Source organism: Squalius cephalus (genome assembly GCF_949319135.1).
Source record: "Squalius cephalus genome assembly, chromosome: 20".
Classification (NCBI taxonomy): Eukaryota; Metazoa; Chordata; class Actinopteri; order Cypriniformes; family Leuciscidae; genus Squalius; species Squalius cephalus.
The window spans coordinates 12,916,286-12,930,077 of NC_137141.1; the positions used below are offsets into that span (position 1 = coordinate 12,916,286).

At 35.3% G+C, this 13,792-nt stretch overlaps 1 protein-coding gene across 1 annotated transcript in view; it reads right to left on the reverse strand.

Moving 5' to 3' along the window:
* Positions 1-13,792, reverse strand: part of smyd3 (SET and MYND domain containing 3) — a 192,060-nt gene that overhangs the window by 29,861 nt on the left and 148,407 nt on the right. Inside the window, exons 7-8 of the mRNA XM_079854222.1 lie at positions 7,302-7,404; positions 2,770-2,880 (exon numbers count right to left, since the gene is read on the reverse strand). Coding sequence (XP_079710348.1) covers positions 2,770-2,880; positions 7,302-7,404 — 214 coding nt within the window. The remainder of the gene's footprint in view (positions 1-2,769; positions 2,881-7,301; positions 7,405-13,792) is intronic.

Below are 13,792 nucleotides of genomic sequence, written 5' to 3' on the forward strand. Positions count from 1 at the left end.
TTTGATGATGTCTATATTACCTTTTCTGGACATGGACAGTATACCGTCCATACATTTTCAATGGAGGGACAGAGAGCTCTCGGACTAAATCTAAAATATGTTAAACTGTGTTCCGAAGATGAACGGAGGTCTTACGGGCTTGGAACGACATGAGGGTGAGTCATTAATGACATAATTTTCATTTTTGGGTGAACTAACCCTTTAATCACTCGCAGGATATGAATTTTTGATATCAAGAAATCAAGTTTTTAGTTTAGTGAAAATGTAATTTCTGATATAAAAAATAGCCATTATTAAATGGAAAAATTCCATTCCTGACATCAAGAATTATCCTTTTAACTTGTTGATGAATTAAAAATTCATATCCTAGAAATGATTAAAAGCCGAAACAGCTTGCCATATTTCTTTTGTCACTCGCACATGCATTTGATGGGATAGTTCAACAAAAAATGTAAATCACTGACTCAACCTCACATGTCATTCCAAACCTGTTATGACTTTCTTCCTTCTGTGAAATACAAAAGAAGACATTTTCAAAAAGTTTTTTGTCCGTACAATAATACTCAATGGGGTCCATAAAACCGTATCACTGTATGGACAAAAAACAAGAAACATTTTTCTAAATATCTTTTTTTGTGTTCTGCAGAATATGGAAGCTTGTTTCCGCCACAGAATAAAACAACAACAAAAGAAGTAGCTTTTTATCTCATAATCTAGATTTCTCTTTTTTTCAGAGCAAGTACTGTACGCAGTGAAATATTAGTGTCGCTGTCACTTGATGGTGGATCTGGTGAAGAAGCTGTCAGCGATCTGAATGTACTGGGAAATGAGCTCTGACGGGGACAGTGACGATGGTATGCTTTTTTCTTCTTCTGTAATTATCTAATTTCAGCAGAGTTTTATATTATCACAATAGGTAGAGATACATCCATATTAGATATAGATCTGGGTTGCTAAAGACCCTAATATGTAATAATGAATGGCGAAACATTCATGCATTTAAGGGTTAAGAACATACAGATTGTTCAGCTGACGAAATGTCTTTCCGAAAAAAAACTTTCAGCAGACAAAAACTCTATAAGACAGCTTTAAGATTTGTGAGAAATTGTGACCTTTAGGACCTTTATACAGTGCGTGCGATTGTAAAGACTATAGAGCTGGTAAGTCCCGCCCATCCGTAAAACCCCAAGTGGACCTCTAGGTTGAAAAATCGTCAATGCAAGTGAATGGGAGAAAATAATTATTTTCTGGTCCCGTTTGAATTGTGCCATGAATGTGAACATATGTTGTCTGTGAATTTTTTATATAATTTTTCATGTTACGAGTTTGACAGTATATTGTATGATTCTTCGGCTAGCTATGTCTTTAGTTGTGGAAAAGACATAACGAGAAAGACTACATGTCGCCTATGTGACGTCACCCCATAAAGTTGACTTACCCGTGGTTTTCGCCAACCTCAACGATTTTGTCCTCTCCCTGAAAGAAGGCGGTGAAGTGCACCAAAGACACAGCCATGTTTAGCGGGATCCGTGAGCTAGTGTCCGTGTGCGAGTGGTGGTGACGTTTCAAACTCGTCGAAAGCAGTGAAGAGTTGTAGTCCACAAAGTGCTCTCACACAAAGTCTAACCGTATCAAACTTCTACCCGCTAAATTGTAGCATTCTTTACAAGAAAAATTATTTAAAAAATTCACATTCATGGCACAATTCAAACGGGACCAGAAAATAATTATTTTCTCCCATTCACTTGCATTGACGATTTTTCAACCTAGAGGTCCAGTGGGGTTAGCGGAAGGGGCGGGACTTACCAGCTCTATAGGCTGACTTTTTTTCTCAGAATTGTGATATATAAACTCACAATTGTAATAAAAAAAAAAAGTCACAATGACCTTTTTTTATTCTGTGGCGTAATCTTCAATAGCAGAAGAAAAGGAAATCACTGCATGTTTAGAACAAATAATGACAGACTTTACATTTTTGGGTGAACTATTCCTTTAAAGGTGAAGTGTGTCATTTCTGCAGAAAATAACCTGAATAAAATAATCAATCTTTAAAAATGCATATTTAAATCAACTTTGACAGCCCTTTTTTCCTCAAAATTACCTGCAAATCCCCAGATGCGTTAACTCTAATCTTGCATATTATTTTGGATGCTAGTATGTGAACAGGATATTTTAGAAACAAATTGGTAAAGAAATAGAACTGTATTTTTCCACCAAATGGAAGTGGAAAAATACAGTGCTTACAATTTTCTGGGAATCAACACACAAAATGGCTTACTTATAGGTGTTAAGTAAGAAAAAAAGTACTTTAAAATCCAAAAAAATCACACATTTCACCTTTAAATTCCCATCTCTCCTCACTCCATCTTTAGCATTCATTCGTCCGCTCTCATGCATGCCATCCAAAGCTTTATTCTTGACATGCTCCTGTCATCGCAGTGATGATCACGGATGACAGGGCCTGCTGAGGACAGGTTCCCCGGGGCACTGCGGAGAGACCGGCGATGGTCTAGGACCGGTTCTGACAGACTTGACACATCATCAGATGCTTTCGAGTGCTGAGTGGGACAGACACAGAGCAAAAGAGCGAGGAAAAGAGAACATGGTGGATGATAGATAGTGATCCCGCCTGGACACAATGAGGCGGGGAGAAGCCTTTTCCAGGAGTGATGGGGTGAAAGTGAAAGAAATAGAAAAATGAGGATAAAGGGTGGATAAGAAAGATCAGGGAAGGGAAGATAGATCTGAGGGGATGTTCGCACGGCTCACCTTGTCCTCAGTGGTACAGCGAGCGCACTGACACAAGAAGTGGTATTGCTCCTGTAATCGGGAACGTCTCTCTTTGCTGGGTGCGAGGACATCGGTGTAGCTTATAGTCAGCTAAAAAGAGGGAGAGATTAGAGATGGTTAGTTGAAAGATTTCAGGCAACTAGAAAACCCTGGTAACTAAACACTAAGCACAACAATCAGCCATTTTAAATGCCATAAGTAAATTTAGGCATTGTTTTGAGTATGAAAAATGGATATTCAGGTACAGTAATTCCAAAATGAATTCATGCATTGCAATGAAAACAGTAAAAATGTTCATTCAAGATGAATGGAATCGAATTAGAAATACATTTTATGTCATATTTGCACATAACGTACAAAAGTTTGTGGTCGATAATTTTTTTTGTTGTAAAAATAGTCTTATACTGCCCACTTTCGTTATTAATTGGATAAATAATACAGTAAAAACAGTAATATTATGACAATTTTAAATAACTTTTCTATTTTAAAATATTTTAATATTTTGAATTTTTTCAGCATCATTACTTCAGTCTTCAGTGTCACATGATCCTACCGAAATCATTCTAATATATATATAAAAAAAGATTTTAAACAGAATTTTTTATTGAAACAATTTAAAAGTCTTAATACATTTAATGCATTTTTGATAAATAAAAGTATTATTTTCCATCCAAAAAATAAATAAATTACTGAGCCCAAACTTTTGAATGCCAGTATATTACGGAGCCCCTAAAGGGACCTTTGCAAAAATAAACATAAAGGTCCCTTTAGGGGCTCCGCAGTATGTTGTATACATGCATCAAATAAATTATTTATATATTTAATTGGGTAAAAAAAAGGTATAGAATAAAAAAAATGCATAATAAAAACTGTGTGTTTCCTATGAAGGGTGTTTCAAACAAAAAAGGGCACTTACAAGGAGCCTTAGAAGCCTTAAGTAGTTGCCTATGTAGACAGCAGACACAGATGCTGCTCACTAGGGTTCGGAACAGAACCAATGTTTTATGGCAGTTTAGTCTTAAATAATGAGAAGTCTGCCTGCTGAGCTAACATGAAAGATACATACAGCAGCCTTAACTTTCCAATTCTGCAGGATGTAAATGAAAAGAAAACGCTTTGCTTTAATGTGCATTGTTTGTGTTTATGTGTTCAGCCATTAAGAGAAATCTTCCAGTTTGTTAACAGAGCTGACATAAAGAAAATCAGATTGGAAAAGCTTGAATTGATGCTAAATTATGAGGAATGAAATGTTTTAAGAGTTCTCATCATCTAATGTGACAGGTGTCTCGAGAGAATCTGAACAGTGATAGTGTTTTCTGATGACTTCCAGAGGTTTGAGAAAGAACTCTTCACACAACAGCTGTTTACCTCTTTCTATAAGTACATTACGGGTATGTTCGGAGTTACATACTATCTGTTATTTTTGTTTACAGCATGAAATTATTCTGCAGCATGTGCCTGCAGAATCACATATCCATATATCACTTTCTATTTATTCTGCATTGCATCAGCAATTTTATTATTGTTGTTAAGTGGAGTCATACACTGTAAAAAAATATTGTTAATTTAACTTAAAAAAGGAAGTAACTGGTTGCCTTACAATTTTGAGTTCACTGAAATTAAAAATTTGAGTCAATACAATGAAGGAGATTTGTTTAATCAACAGAAACCCAAAACTCAAAATATTATGTTATCTGAACAGAAGTTGATTTGACAAAAAAAAAAAGAGTGATGACAAATCATGATAACATTTTTTTTTTTTTTACAGTGTATCTTGGATACTTAAAATGTGCAGTATAAAACCACAGAAAGCTGCATAGAATCTGACCAAATTGTGTTATGTTATGTCTTGTGTTCTGTTACATTGCATTTATGTAAATCTATATTAGCAATATATTTTGGCCATTTTGTTGCATATTTTAAAATATATATAACAATATAATCGAATCAGTCTAACATGACAAATGAATCAGAAGCAACATCAACCATGATTTTCTCTCTTTACATCACCATCTTGACTCGTTTGATTGGAATTTCAAAAAGACCTTTTTCCCTAAAATTGGATGAAATATGTAATAACCACATCTTTATTTCCAAGATGATAGCTGAACACTACTTACTAAATTAAATATGCAATGTTATGTAGTAGGGTCATGTGACAATAACCTAGCATGCTGCATATTGTTTCACCTGTTATCTAAAACAAAAGAAGAGAAAAGAAAAGAATAAAATAGAAAAGAAAAAGTATGCATGACAGCATATACTGCACAGTATGCATAAAGCTTTTCCATTTCCAACCTCTCTTGGGGAGGTCAAATATAGAGAGTGGGAGATAATTGAAAACAGTTACTCCAATGAATGAGTTATTGAGTGAAGCGGAGAGAGAGAAAACGAGACAGATAGAAAGAGTAGAGTACATAAAACTAGAAAAGATGGGTAAATAGCGAAGGCAACAGAAACAGGAAGAGGAGAAAACGAAAAACCGATCCAAAATGAGTATGACCCTTATGGGCAAACAGTGGCGTGTGTACAGTGTGCAGATGTGTGTGGGTGTATGAATTATAATCGTGCCGTGCAAATGAGTGTGTGTTTGTGTGTAAACAGTGTCTGTGGGACGATGAGCACTCGTGTATTCTGCCATCGTATATCGTACACCTATACTGTGAATTCTCATTACTTCCTGTGTACAGAGAGCTTGCTGGTAATTTCATTCCAGTTCGCTTTTGCTCTCTCGACGTTTCCTCCCACTGTCAGAGGGAAATTAAGCATGACTGCCTGATTTACTTGGGGATATCTAAACTTTCGGAGCAGAAATAAACAGAACGGACGAATAATGAGAGTTTGTCGAGCGTGTCGAACGGGGCCAATGCGAAATACCACATCCCGCCACAGATCAGCCGAATGGATTCAGGTGTTAATGTATATGATTATCTTGGCTTTCTACTAGTTATTCTGGCTGGTTGTGTGATGGATGTGTGCGCTCAGGTAAATAGGTTTAAATGAGCTCTGATTAGTCGGGAGTGATTGTTAAAGAGTTCTGCAGGACGCTCTGGATGAGGGTGTCTGCTAAATGCAATAAATGTATATGTAGGGTGTTGCTTTTAGATTTATTCTTGGGATGACTGAATTAGGGTGAAGTTAATCTGGCATGGGCTCCGTTAAGTGCCTGCAACTGAGAAAATGTGGTGTGATGTGTATAATTTTTTGGAAGTTAAAATACTTTCTCCTGTCCTTGTTTAAAATGAATAGACAACTGCTATTTGTGGGCTGAAAAGTAAAACACTGTGGCTCCATGACACTATGAAAATATTACTTTGTTTATCTGAGAGGTTCTGGCTCAATGGAGTGAGTATGGGGCGGGAAACTGAATGAAAACATTTTTATTGACTGAAGTAAAAATAAAAATTAACATTACTGGAAAAATACATTTTAAAGTCCCCCTGTAGTCAATAATTGTATTCCTTAAAACTCACCTTTGATCACTAAAATTACATATTTAAATGTTTTTTCCTTGAAAAAAAATCTTCATGCTTTAAAATAGCTTGAATGTAACTCTACACCCTTGCCTCATTTAGTATACGCGATTCTATGAATATGCAAATTAGCCCCGCATCCACTCACTCACATCACCTCAGAGATCCACTTGTTGACGATCACACGTTGACGTGATTGGTTACAAGGTAGTTTGTGACGTCAGAAACACCAGCAATTTCAAACTCTATTTTTGAGACTGTCTTTGGTTCACTGCAGTTTTAAAGAGAAAAAACTCAGCAATGGTATTGACTTTGTACATGGCTTGTCTTAAATCATATTAAAAATGCCACACAGACATTAAACAACATTAAAAGCTTGATTTTCATCACAGGGGGACTTAATAAAATAAAAACAATTAAAAATAAAATAAAAATGACAATTAACAAGTAACTACTAAACAATGAAAATACTAAAATGAGCAAATAATAATAATATTTTAATAATAATTAAAATGATCTCTAATGATATTAGAGAATGTACAAACATTTTACTAAATTGAAAGGACAAATGAAAAATAGAAATAGAAATAATAATAATATTAAAAAACAACCCAAATAACAATAACTTTGAGTGGAACTATTTTTGCAATTCCATTTAGTGTTGCAGAAATAACTAAATAATGAATAATATATATATATATATATATATATATATATATATATATATATATATATATATATATATATATATATATATATATATATATATATATATATATATATATATATATATATATATATATATATTTCCCCCAAAAAATATTGGTAATGTTTTCTTGGGCCCTGTGACAGCTGAGACCCATCCATTTCATTTTTTCCTTGGCCCCATACATTTAAATGTCCCAGGTCATTTAGAAAAGGACAAGGCGAGCGTGAAATAAGGTGTATGAGAGTGAGAAAGAGTGAAAAAGAAAAGCAAAAAAGGACAAGGCGAGCGGGAAATAAGGTGTATGTGAGTGTGTATGGATGGACCGGTACCTCCTCACGGGGTCTGATGACCTTAACAGCTCGCAGCGTGAGTCTCTTGCCCTCGAAGATCATGACACAGTTCGGCTGGCAGTCGTGGTTCAGCAGAGACATGCTGGTTCAGACAAACACAAAACCAGGTCAAACCAGGAACGCTTGAACCATGTGTAAGCACAACTCACTCTTTCCCAGGCCTTCGACTAGTAACAGACTAGCATTAAAGGTTCGAAATACTACTAAAAAAGCAGTAATAAAATAATACAATTATATATTTAAATAATCACATAACCTATTTAAATGTATATAAATATTTGATATATAATTGTATATTTATATATGATTTAACTGACTTTTGTTTTTGTATTGTTTGTCTGTTGTATGCATAAATCTATGCTGATTTGACAAATAAGACCCAAAGGGGGTGAATTTAGTTCATTCAGCCTGTCAGAACACACTGGAAAACTTGTACAAACTCATCAAAAATCCTGTTTTTTTCTCTCTAAATGACAGATTTTTTATTGTTTGTCCTCATTAAACACTGAAATCAAACTGCAAATCCCTCATAGTCTCCACTCTCACTTTCTCTTGAATCTAAATAAATATTGCACAAGGGCAGTAACTGCTAAATAATGGAACATAAATCAGTCATCACTAATTAATTAACTAAAGAAACAAGTTGCTTGCAGTCAGTAGACACAGAAAACAAGAAAGCTGACATGTTTGCCAGCGGGACATTTGTCTTCTTGAATGCGATATGATGTAACTGCTGTCTTTCCGGCGGTTAGAAAACCGAAAGTGACAAGGCGAGAATGACAGCAATGAAATGACACTGATGTGACACTGATGATCTTCTCAAGACCCTCGCTGGCCGCGTGGAAGGTGAGATCATCACTGCCGATGACCTTAGTGACCTTTTTGGATGCTGACATTGAATTTTCAAAAATGCATCCAACCAATAATATTAACAAATATTAGTAAATATAATCATATATGTGTCACTTGCACTAACACTTTATCTTCTATTCTATATATTTTATCTTTATTAAAAAAAACAAAAAAACACGTACTGTGTGTGTTAGATTAAACTGGGAAGGGTCTCATTTATTGTTCTCATTTGTAAGTCGCATTGGATAAAAGCATCTGCTAAAGGAATAAATGTAAAGGTAAATGTGTCACACCTGCCGGCTGGTGGATTCAGAAAGATCAGGCTTTAGGATCAGTAAAGTGGTATCCAATAAACAGACGATGATAATTTCCAGGTAGTAACATCAACATAAGACAATGAACAGAAGCTCACTGAGGGTATGAATGCACAGTCAAACAAAGGAGCAAACGAGATAATTAACAAGGTGATTAACATGACATAGGTGAATGGAATGAACTAATAAAACACATGGGGAAAATTAGGTCAAAAGGAAAATGAGCAAACAAATAGTGAACAATGAATACAAGACAGAACATAACTGACAATATGAAGGTAGTGCTGGTCAGAATTATTTGCCCCCTTGGTAAATATGATCAAAGTTGGCTGTAAAAAATAAATCTGCATTGTTTATCCTTTTGATATTTTATTTAAAAAACAAATGCAAGAATCTAACCTTTCATTGAAGTAAAATAATTGAAAGTGGGGGGGGGGGGGGGGATCACATTATGAAAAAAATGTTTTTCTCCAAACCACATTGGGAACAATTATTTGCCCCCTTTTATTAAATACTTTTTACAACGTCCTTTTTCCAAGATACCAGCTCTGAGTCTTCTCCTATAATGCCTGATGAGTTTGGAGAACACCTGACAGGAGATCAGAGACCATTCCTCCATACAGAATCTCTCCAGATCCATGTTGGCGCTTCTTCTCTTCAGTTTACCCCACTCATTTTCTATAGGGTTCAGGTCTGGGGACTGGGATGGCCATTGCAGATGCTTGGTTTTGTGCTCAGTGACCCTTTTTTGTTTTGATTTTGATGTTTGTTTTTGGATCACTGTCCTGTTGGAAGATCCAAACATGGGCCATTATAAGATTTCTAGCAGAGGTTGTCAGGGTTTGATTTTTTATCTGTTGGTATTTAATCGAATGATGCCATGTATATGAACAAGATGTCCAGGACCTTTGGCAGAAAATTAGACCCACAGCATTAAAGATACAGCAGAGTATTTCATTTTACACAAGGGGTACTTTTTTATCCCTGTATGAACCAAACCCATATTAAGTGTTTGCTACCAAAAAGCTCTTTTTTTTTGTTTCATCTGTCCATAGAACGTTTGAAAAGCAACTGACACTACTGGAACTTCAAACGGGATGGGTTCTATGGTCAGATGAAACAAAAAAAATAGCTTTTTTGGCTAATTTTCTGCCAAAGGTCCTGGACATCTTGTTCATATACATGGCATCATGGATTCGATTAAATACCAACAGATAAAAAATCAAACCCTGACAACCTCTGCTAGAAATTTTATAATGGCCCATGTTTGGATCTTCCAACAGGACAGTGATCCAAAAACAAACATCAAAATCAAAACAAAAAAGGGTCACTGAGCACAAAACCAAGCATCTGCAATGGCCACCTCAGTCCCCTAAACTGAACCCTATAGAAAATGAGTGGGCTGAACTGAAGAGAAGAAGCGCCAACATGGATCTGGGAATCTGAAGGATCTGGAGAGATTCTGTATGGAGGAATGGTCTCTGATCTCCTGTCAGGTGTTCTCCAAACTCATCAGGCATTATAGGAGAAGACTCAGAGCTGTTATCTTGGAAAAAGGACGTTGCAAAAAGTATTTAATAAAAGGGGGCAAATAATTGTTCCCAACGTGTTTTAGAGAAAAACATTTATTTCATAATGTGATCCCCCCCCCCCCCCCCCCCCCACTTTCAATTCTTTTACTTCAATGAAAGTTAGAGTTTTGCTATTTAAAAAAAAAAAAAAAAAAAAAATCAAAAGGATTAACAATGCAGATTTATTTTTTACAGCCATCTTTGATCATATTTACCAAGGGGGCAAATAATTCTGACCAGCACTGTATATATATATATGGTAACACCTTAGATATTTTACAGACATTTTCCGAAGATGTCGAGTGATTTATAATTCCAAGCTCCAAAAAGGGGAGTTAAAGTCTTATTAGTCATAATTTAGAGAGCCAAAGCTCTGATTGGAAATCTAAAATTATAACATAAATGTTCAAAAAGACATGAGAGTCAGTAAATGTCATGTGGCTAAAATATTAATTTAACGACTAATTAAAGTGACCGGCTAATCCAAAATGCAAGATACGTATTCAGTATGTATGTGTAAACCATGTTTGAAGTCTTTGTGTCGGCTAGTACTCCCTTGTGGTGAGATTTCAGGAGATAGCGAGATGAATGCATGTATTTTCATTCAAGCAAGCATGACAGAACAAACACAGCAATTATCAAAATCAAGCACGAAAGCCCAATTATCCTTTATATGTAGACAAGAATGCCGTCCTGCTCTTCCTGGCTGCATCGGAAGTCATTCAAAAAAACAAATTACTTGTGTTTGTCATGGTCTGGGGAAGATTCAACATCGCCTAAGAACAGCGTATAAAGCAGGCTTATAGTCGGCCCACCCAGCCGACGGTAAACAGACGGGCCTCGCTCTCACGGGACAACCTTTCTGCGTCATTATCATTTCTCTGAGACGTCGACAACTTTGTCTGAAGCCTTGGCCTCACATCCGATCTGAACACTTCATAGCTTATATCTAAACAGCAATTTCGGCATCTGCCTTTCTGGTTGTGTTTGTTCACTGTAATCCCAAAGGCTCATATTCATAGACGCGAAATGTTTCCCATGGATGTTGAATATGGAAGCCGTGCCAGTTTAATGGCCCACACAGGGAGCCTGGTTCTAGATATATCTGAAGACATTTTATCTTTAAAACACATTTTGCTCTTCTTCTCGCTAGATTGCTTTGCTGGAAAGAACATAATAATGCAATCTTCCATGATAATACAACATAAATGATTGGATTATTATTAGCCAATGAAATGGCCTTGGCAATAGGCCACACCCTCTGAGCTCTGATGATTAAGCTTCACACGCCAGTGCTTTTCATTTACAGGATAGTGTTAATTCACTGCCAACTCTAAAAGGAATCAATTAAATTAAATCAAAAGTAGAATCAAATGAGGATTTATTTGCATTAAGATTTTCACATCCTAAAATGTATTAAAAATAATAAGAAAGAAGTTCATTTAAATTCAAGAAAGAGTGTTAAAAAATGGCAGGTAAAATTAAAATAAAGCAAATTAAAAAAAATTATATATGTGTGATTCATTTTCTTTCATTAAAATAATGGACTTTTTTTTTTTTTTTTAATACAGAACCACAATTTTTTTTTTTTTTCATGGGTGCTTTGGTGTGCATAACTTTATGAATTTTAAGGACTCCTTATATCATTTAGTTATTTGGTGTCCTTTTGGAGTCTCCAAGTGTCCTTTTTGGAAAGACACCCACTGGTTTACTTTGCTGGATATAGCAAATGATGACAAAATGAACGGGTTCAACAAAATAAATGGTGTATGCTTAATTTCACGATAAGTGTGCGATTAATCGCACAAAAACGGCACAATTAATCGTGCTTAAAAAATAATAATCTATTGACAGCCCTATAGTATAAAGAGTGGTCATATGTTAATGTGCTTATGTTTGTGATTTCTAATTTCCTATTTACCAACTGTTGCAGCATAGTTCCCATAAATGCTCTGGGTGGAGACTTGTGTTGCATTTGCTTACAAAGCAGATTAAACTATTTTATTTTAAAAGAGCAAAGAACATCTTATTTCCAGGATATGCCTCCTTTAAGCCATATCAATAAAATGTGACGAGATTTGAGCTTATCAATGCTGTCAGAAAATAGCTGTTAGCTAAGCCGTTGTCTGCACACACACACGCACACACACAAGACATTAAGCTCAAAGTAGACCATTTAACCTGAGTGAAACTCTCTTTTATGATCCTCCTTTAATCTGTGCTTTTGATTATTCACCCATAAACAGCCCCTAAGAGCCCGACACTCCTCACTTACATACACAGGGGCCTAAACTCAATCTTTACATGTGGTTTCTAAGTAATGACGAAAGAAAATATATCTCATTAAAGCAAGTCTGTGCTTGTAGCCCTAAGCACCGTGCTCAGTAAACAGAAGACGAGTGAAAAAAATGAAATACTGGAGAACAGAGCTGGGTAATGAAAGAATATGGAGGACAATGGGATGATTTCCTCTCATCTTCTTCCCTCTGCTGCGAACAAAACATAATACCTGGGTATTGCTAAGCAGCCCCAAACATCAACAGACAAGGCGAATAGCAATCCGCTGCGGTCATTTATTAATGTTTCCAAATAACAGTGCTGAAGGTAGTCATTAACTATGGCGGAACAGAAAAGAACGCTGATCCTGGAACACCCTCACACCTGAATACAGCTCAATTTACTGCATTTTCAGAACAGCGGAGACTGACGCAACTGATACAAGGATATGATGTCAACAACACCCACTTAGAGCTAACTACTTTTGGCCCTGCGTGTGGACTTTTATAAACTCTCTTAAAACACACTCAAACTCGTTTCATATGTCTACTAACAGTGTTTATATACGCTTTGCTATTTATTTACATTTTTCTAAAATGTATTTTACACCCCAGTGTCATTAAAATCACAATTCAAATAATATACTGTGTTTAATAACATTTTGTTATTTTACCAACATTTTTTTGGAATAAAATGGCTGAGACCCTTATCTCGCTAAGCATTTTATGTATCCTAAATTGAACGTTTTAAATAAATATACAAATTTATAATAACTTAAATGAATAAATGTTCTAACTTTCTGCATGATTTGACAAAATTACAGGTTGTTGGAAATGATGCACAATACAATTACATACATTTTTACCTTGAAGTTTTCCTCACACATTAAATGTCTCATATCTCAAGTACAAAATAACTTTTAATGATTTTGCTATTTTTATTTTATTTTATTTCATACAATAAATACAGAAAGCTTTATTAGACTATTTTTTAAAATGTAATGCATATTTTTATTATCATTTACAAATATTTAGGGCCCGAGCACCAATGGTGCATCTCGGTTTTATTATTCCTTTATTATTTTTTTATGATGAATTGTGAATGCATCATACAAATAATAAAATAAATATTTGTAAATATTTGAAAAGGTTAAGATTGAAAATCAGTAAAAAGTAACAATAAAATCTACAATGCATTGGTTTTACTGTGCCCTTCATTTAGCAAACAGAATGCAAATAAAGTTATCTAGTTAGTTTTAACAGTTTCTATTATTTTATAATAAACTCCTGGGACATAAAAGTGCCCGTAGCTGAAGAAACACCCAATTATCCCTCACTATTTCCAAGGCCTGAATGGGGTGTTAAGGTGGGAAACAAATCGTCACAAACTTTCCTTGTTCACGGATGACAGCGCTGCATGCGGTAGAGCGCCTGTAAATCTTTATGGATTTCTGCTG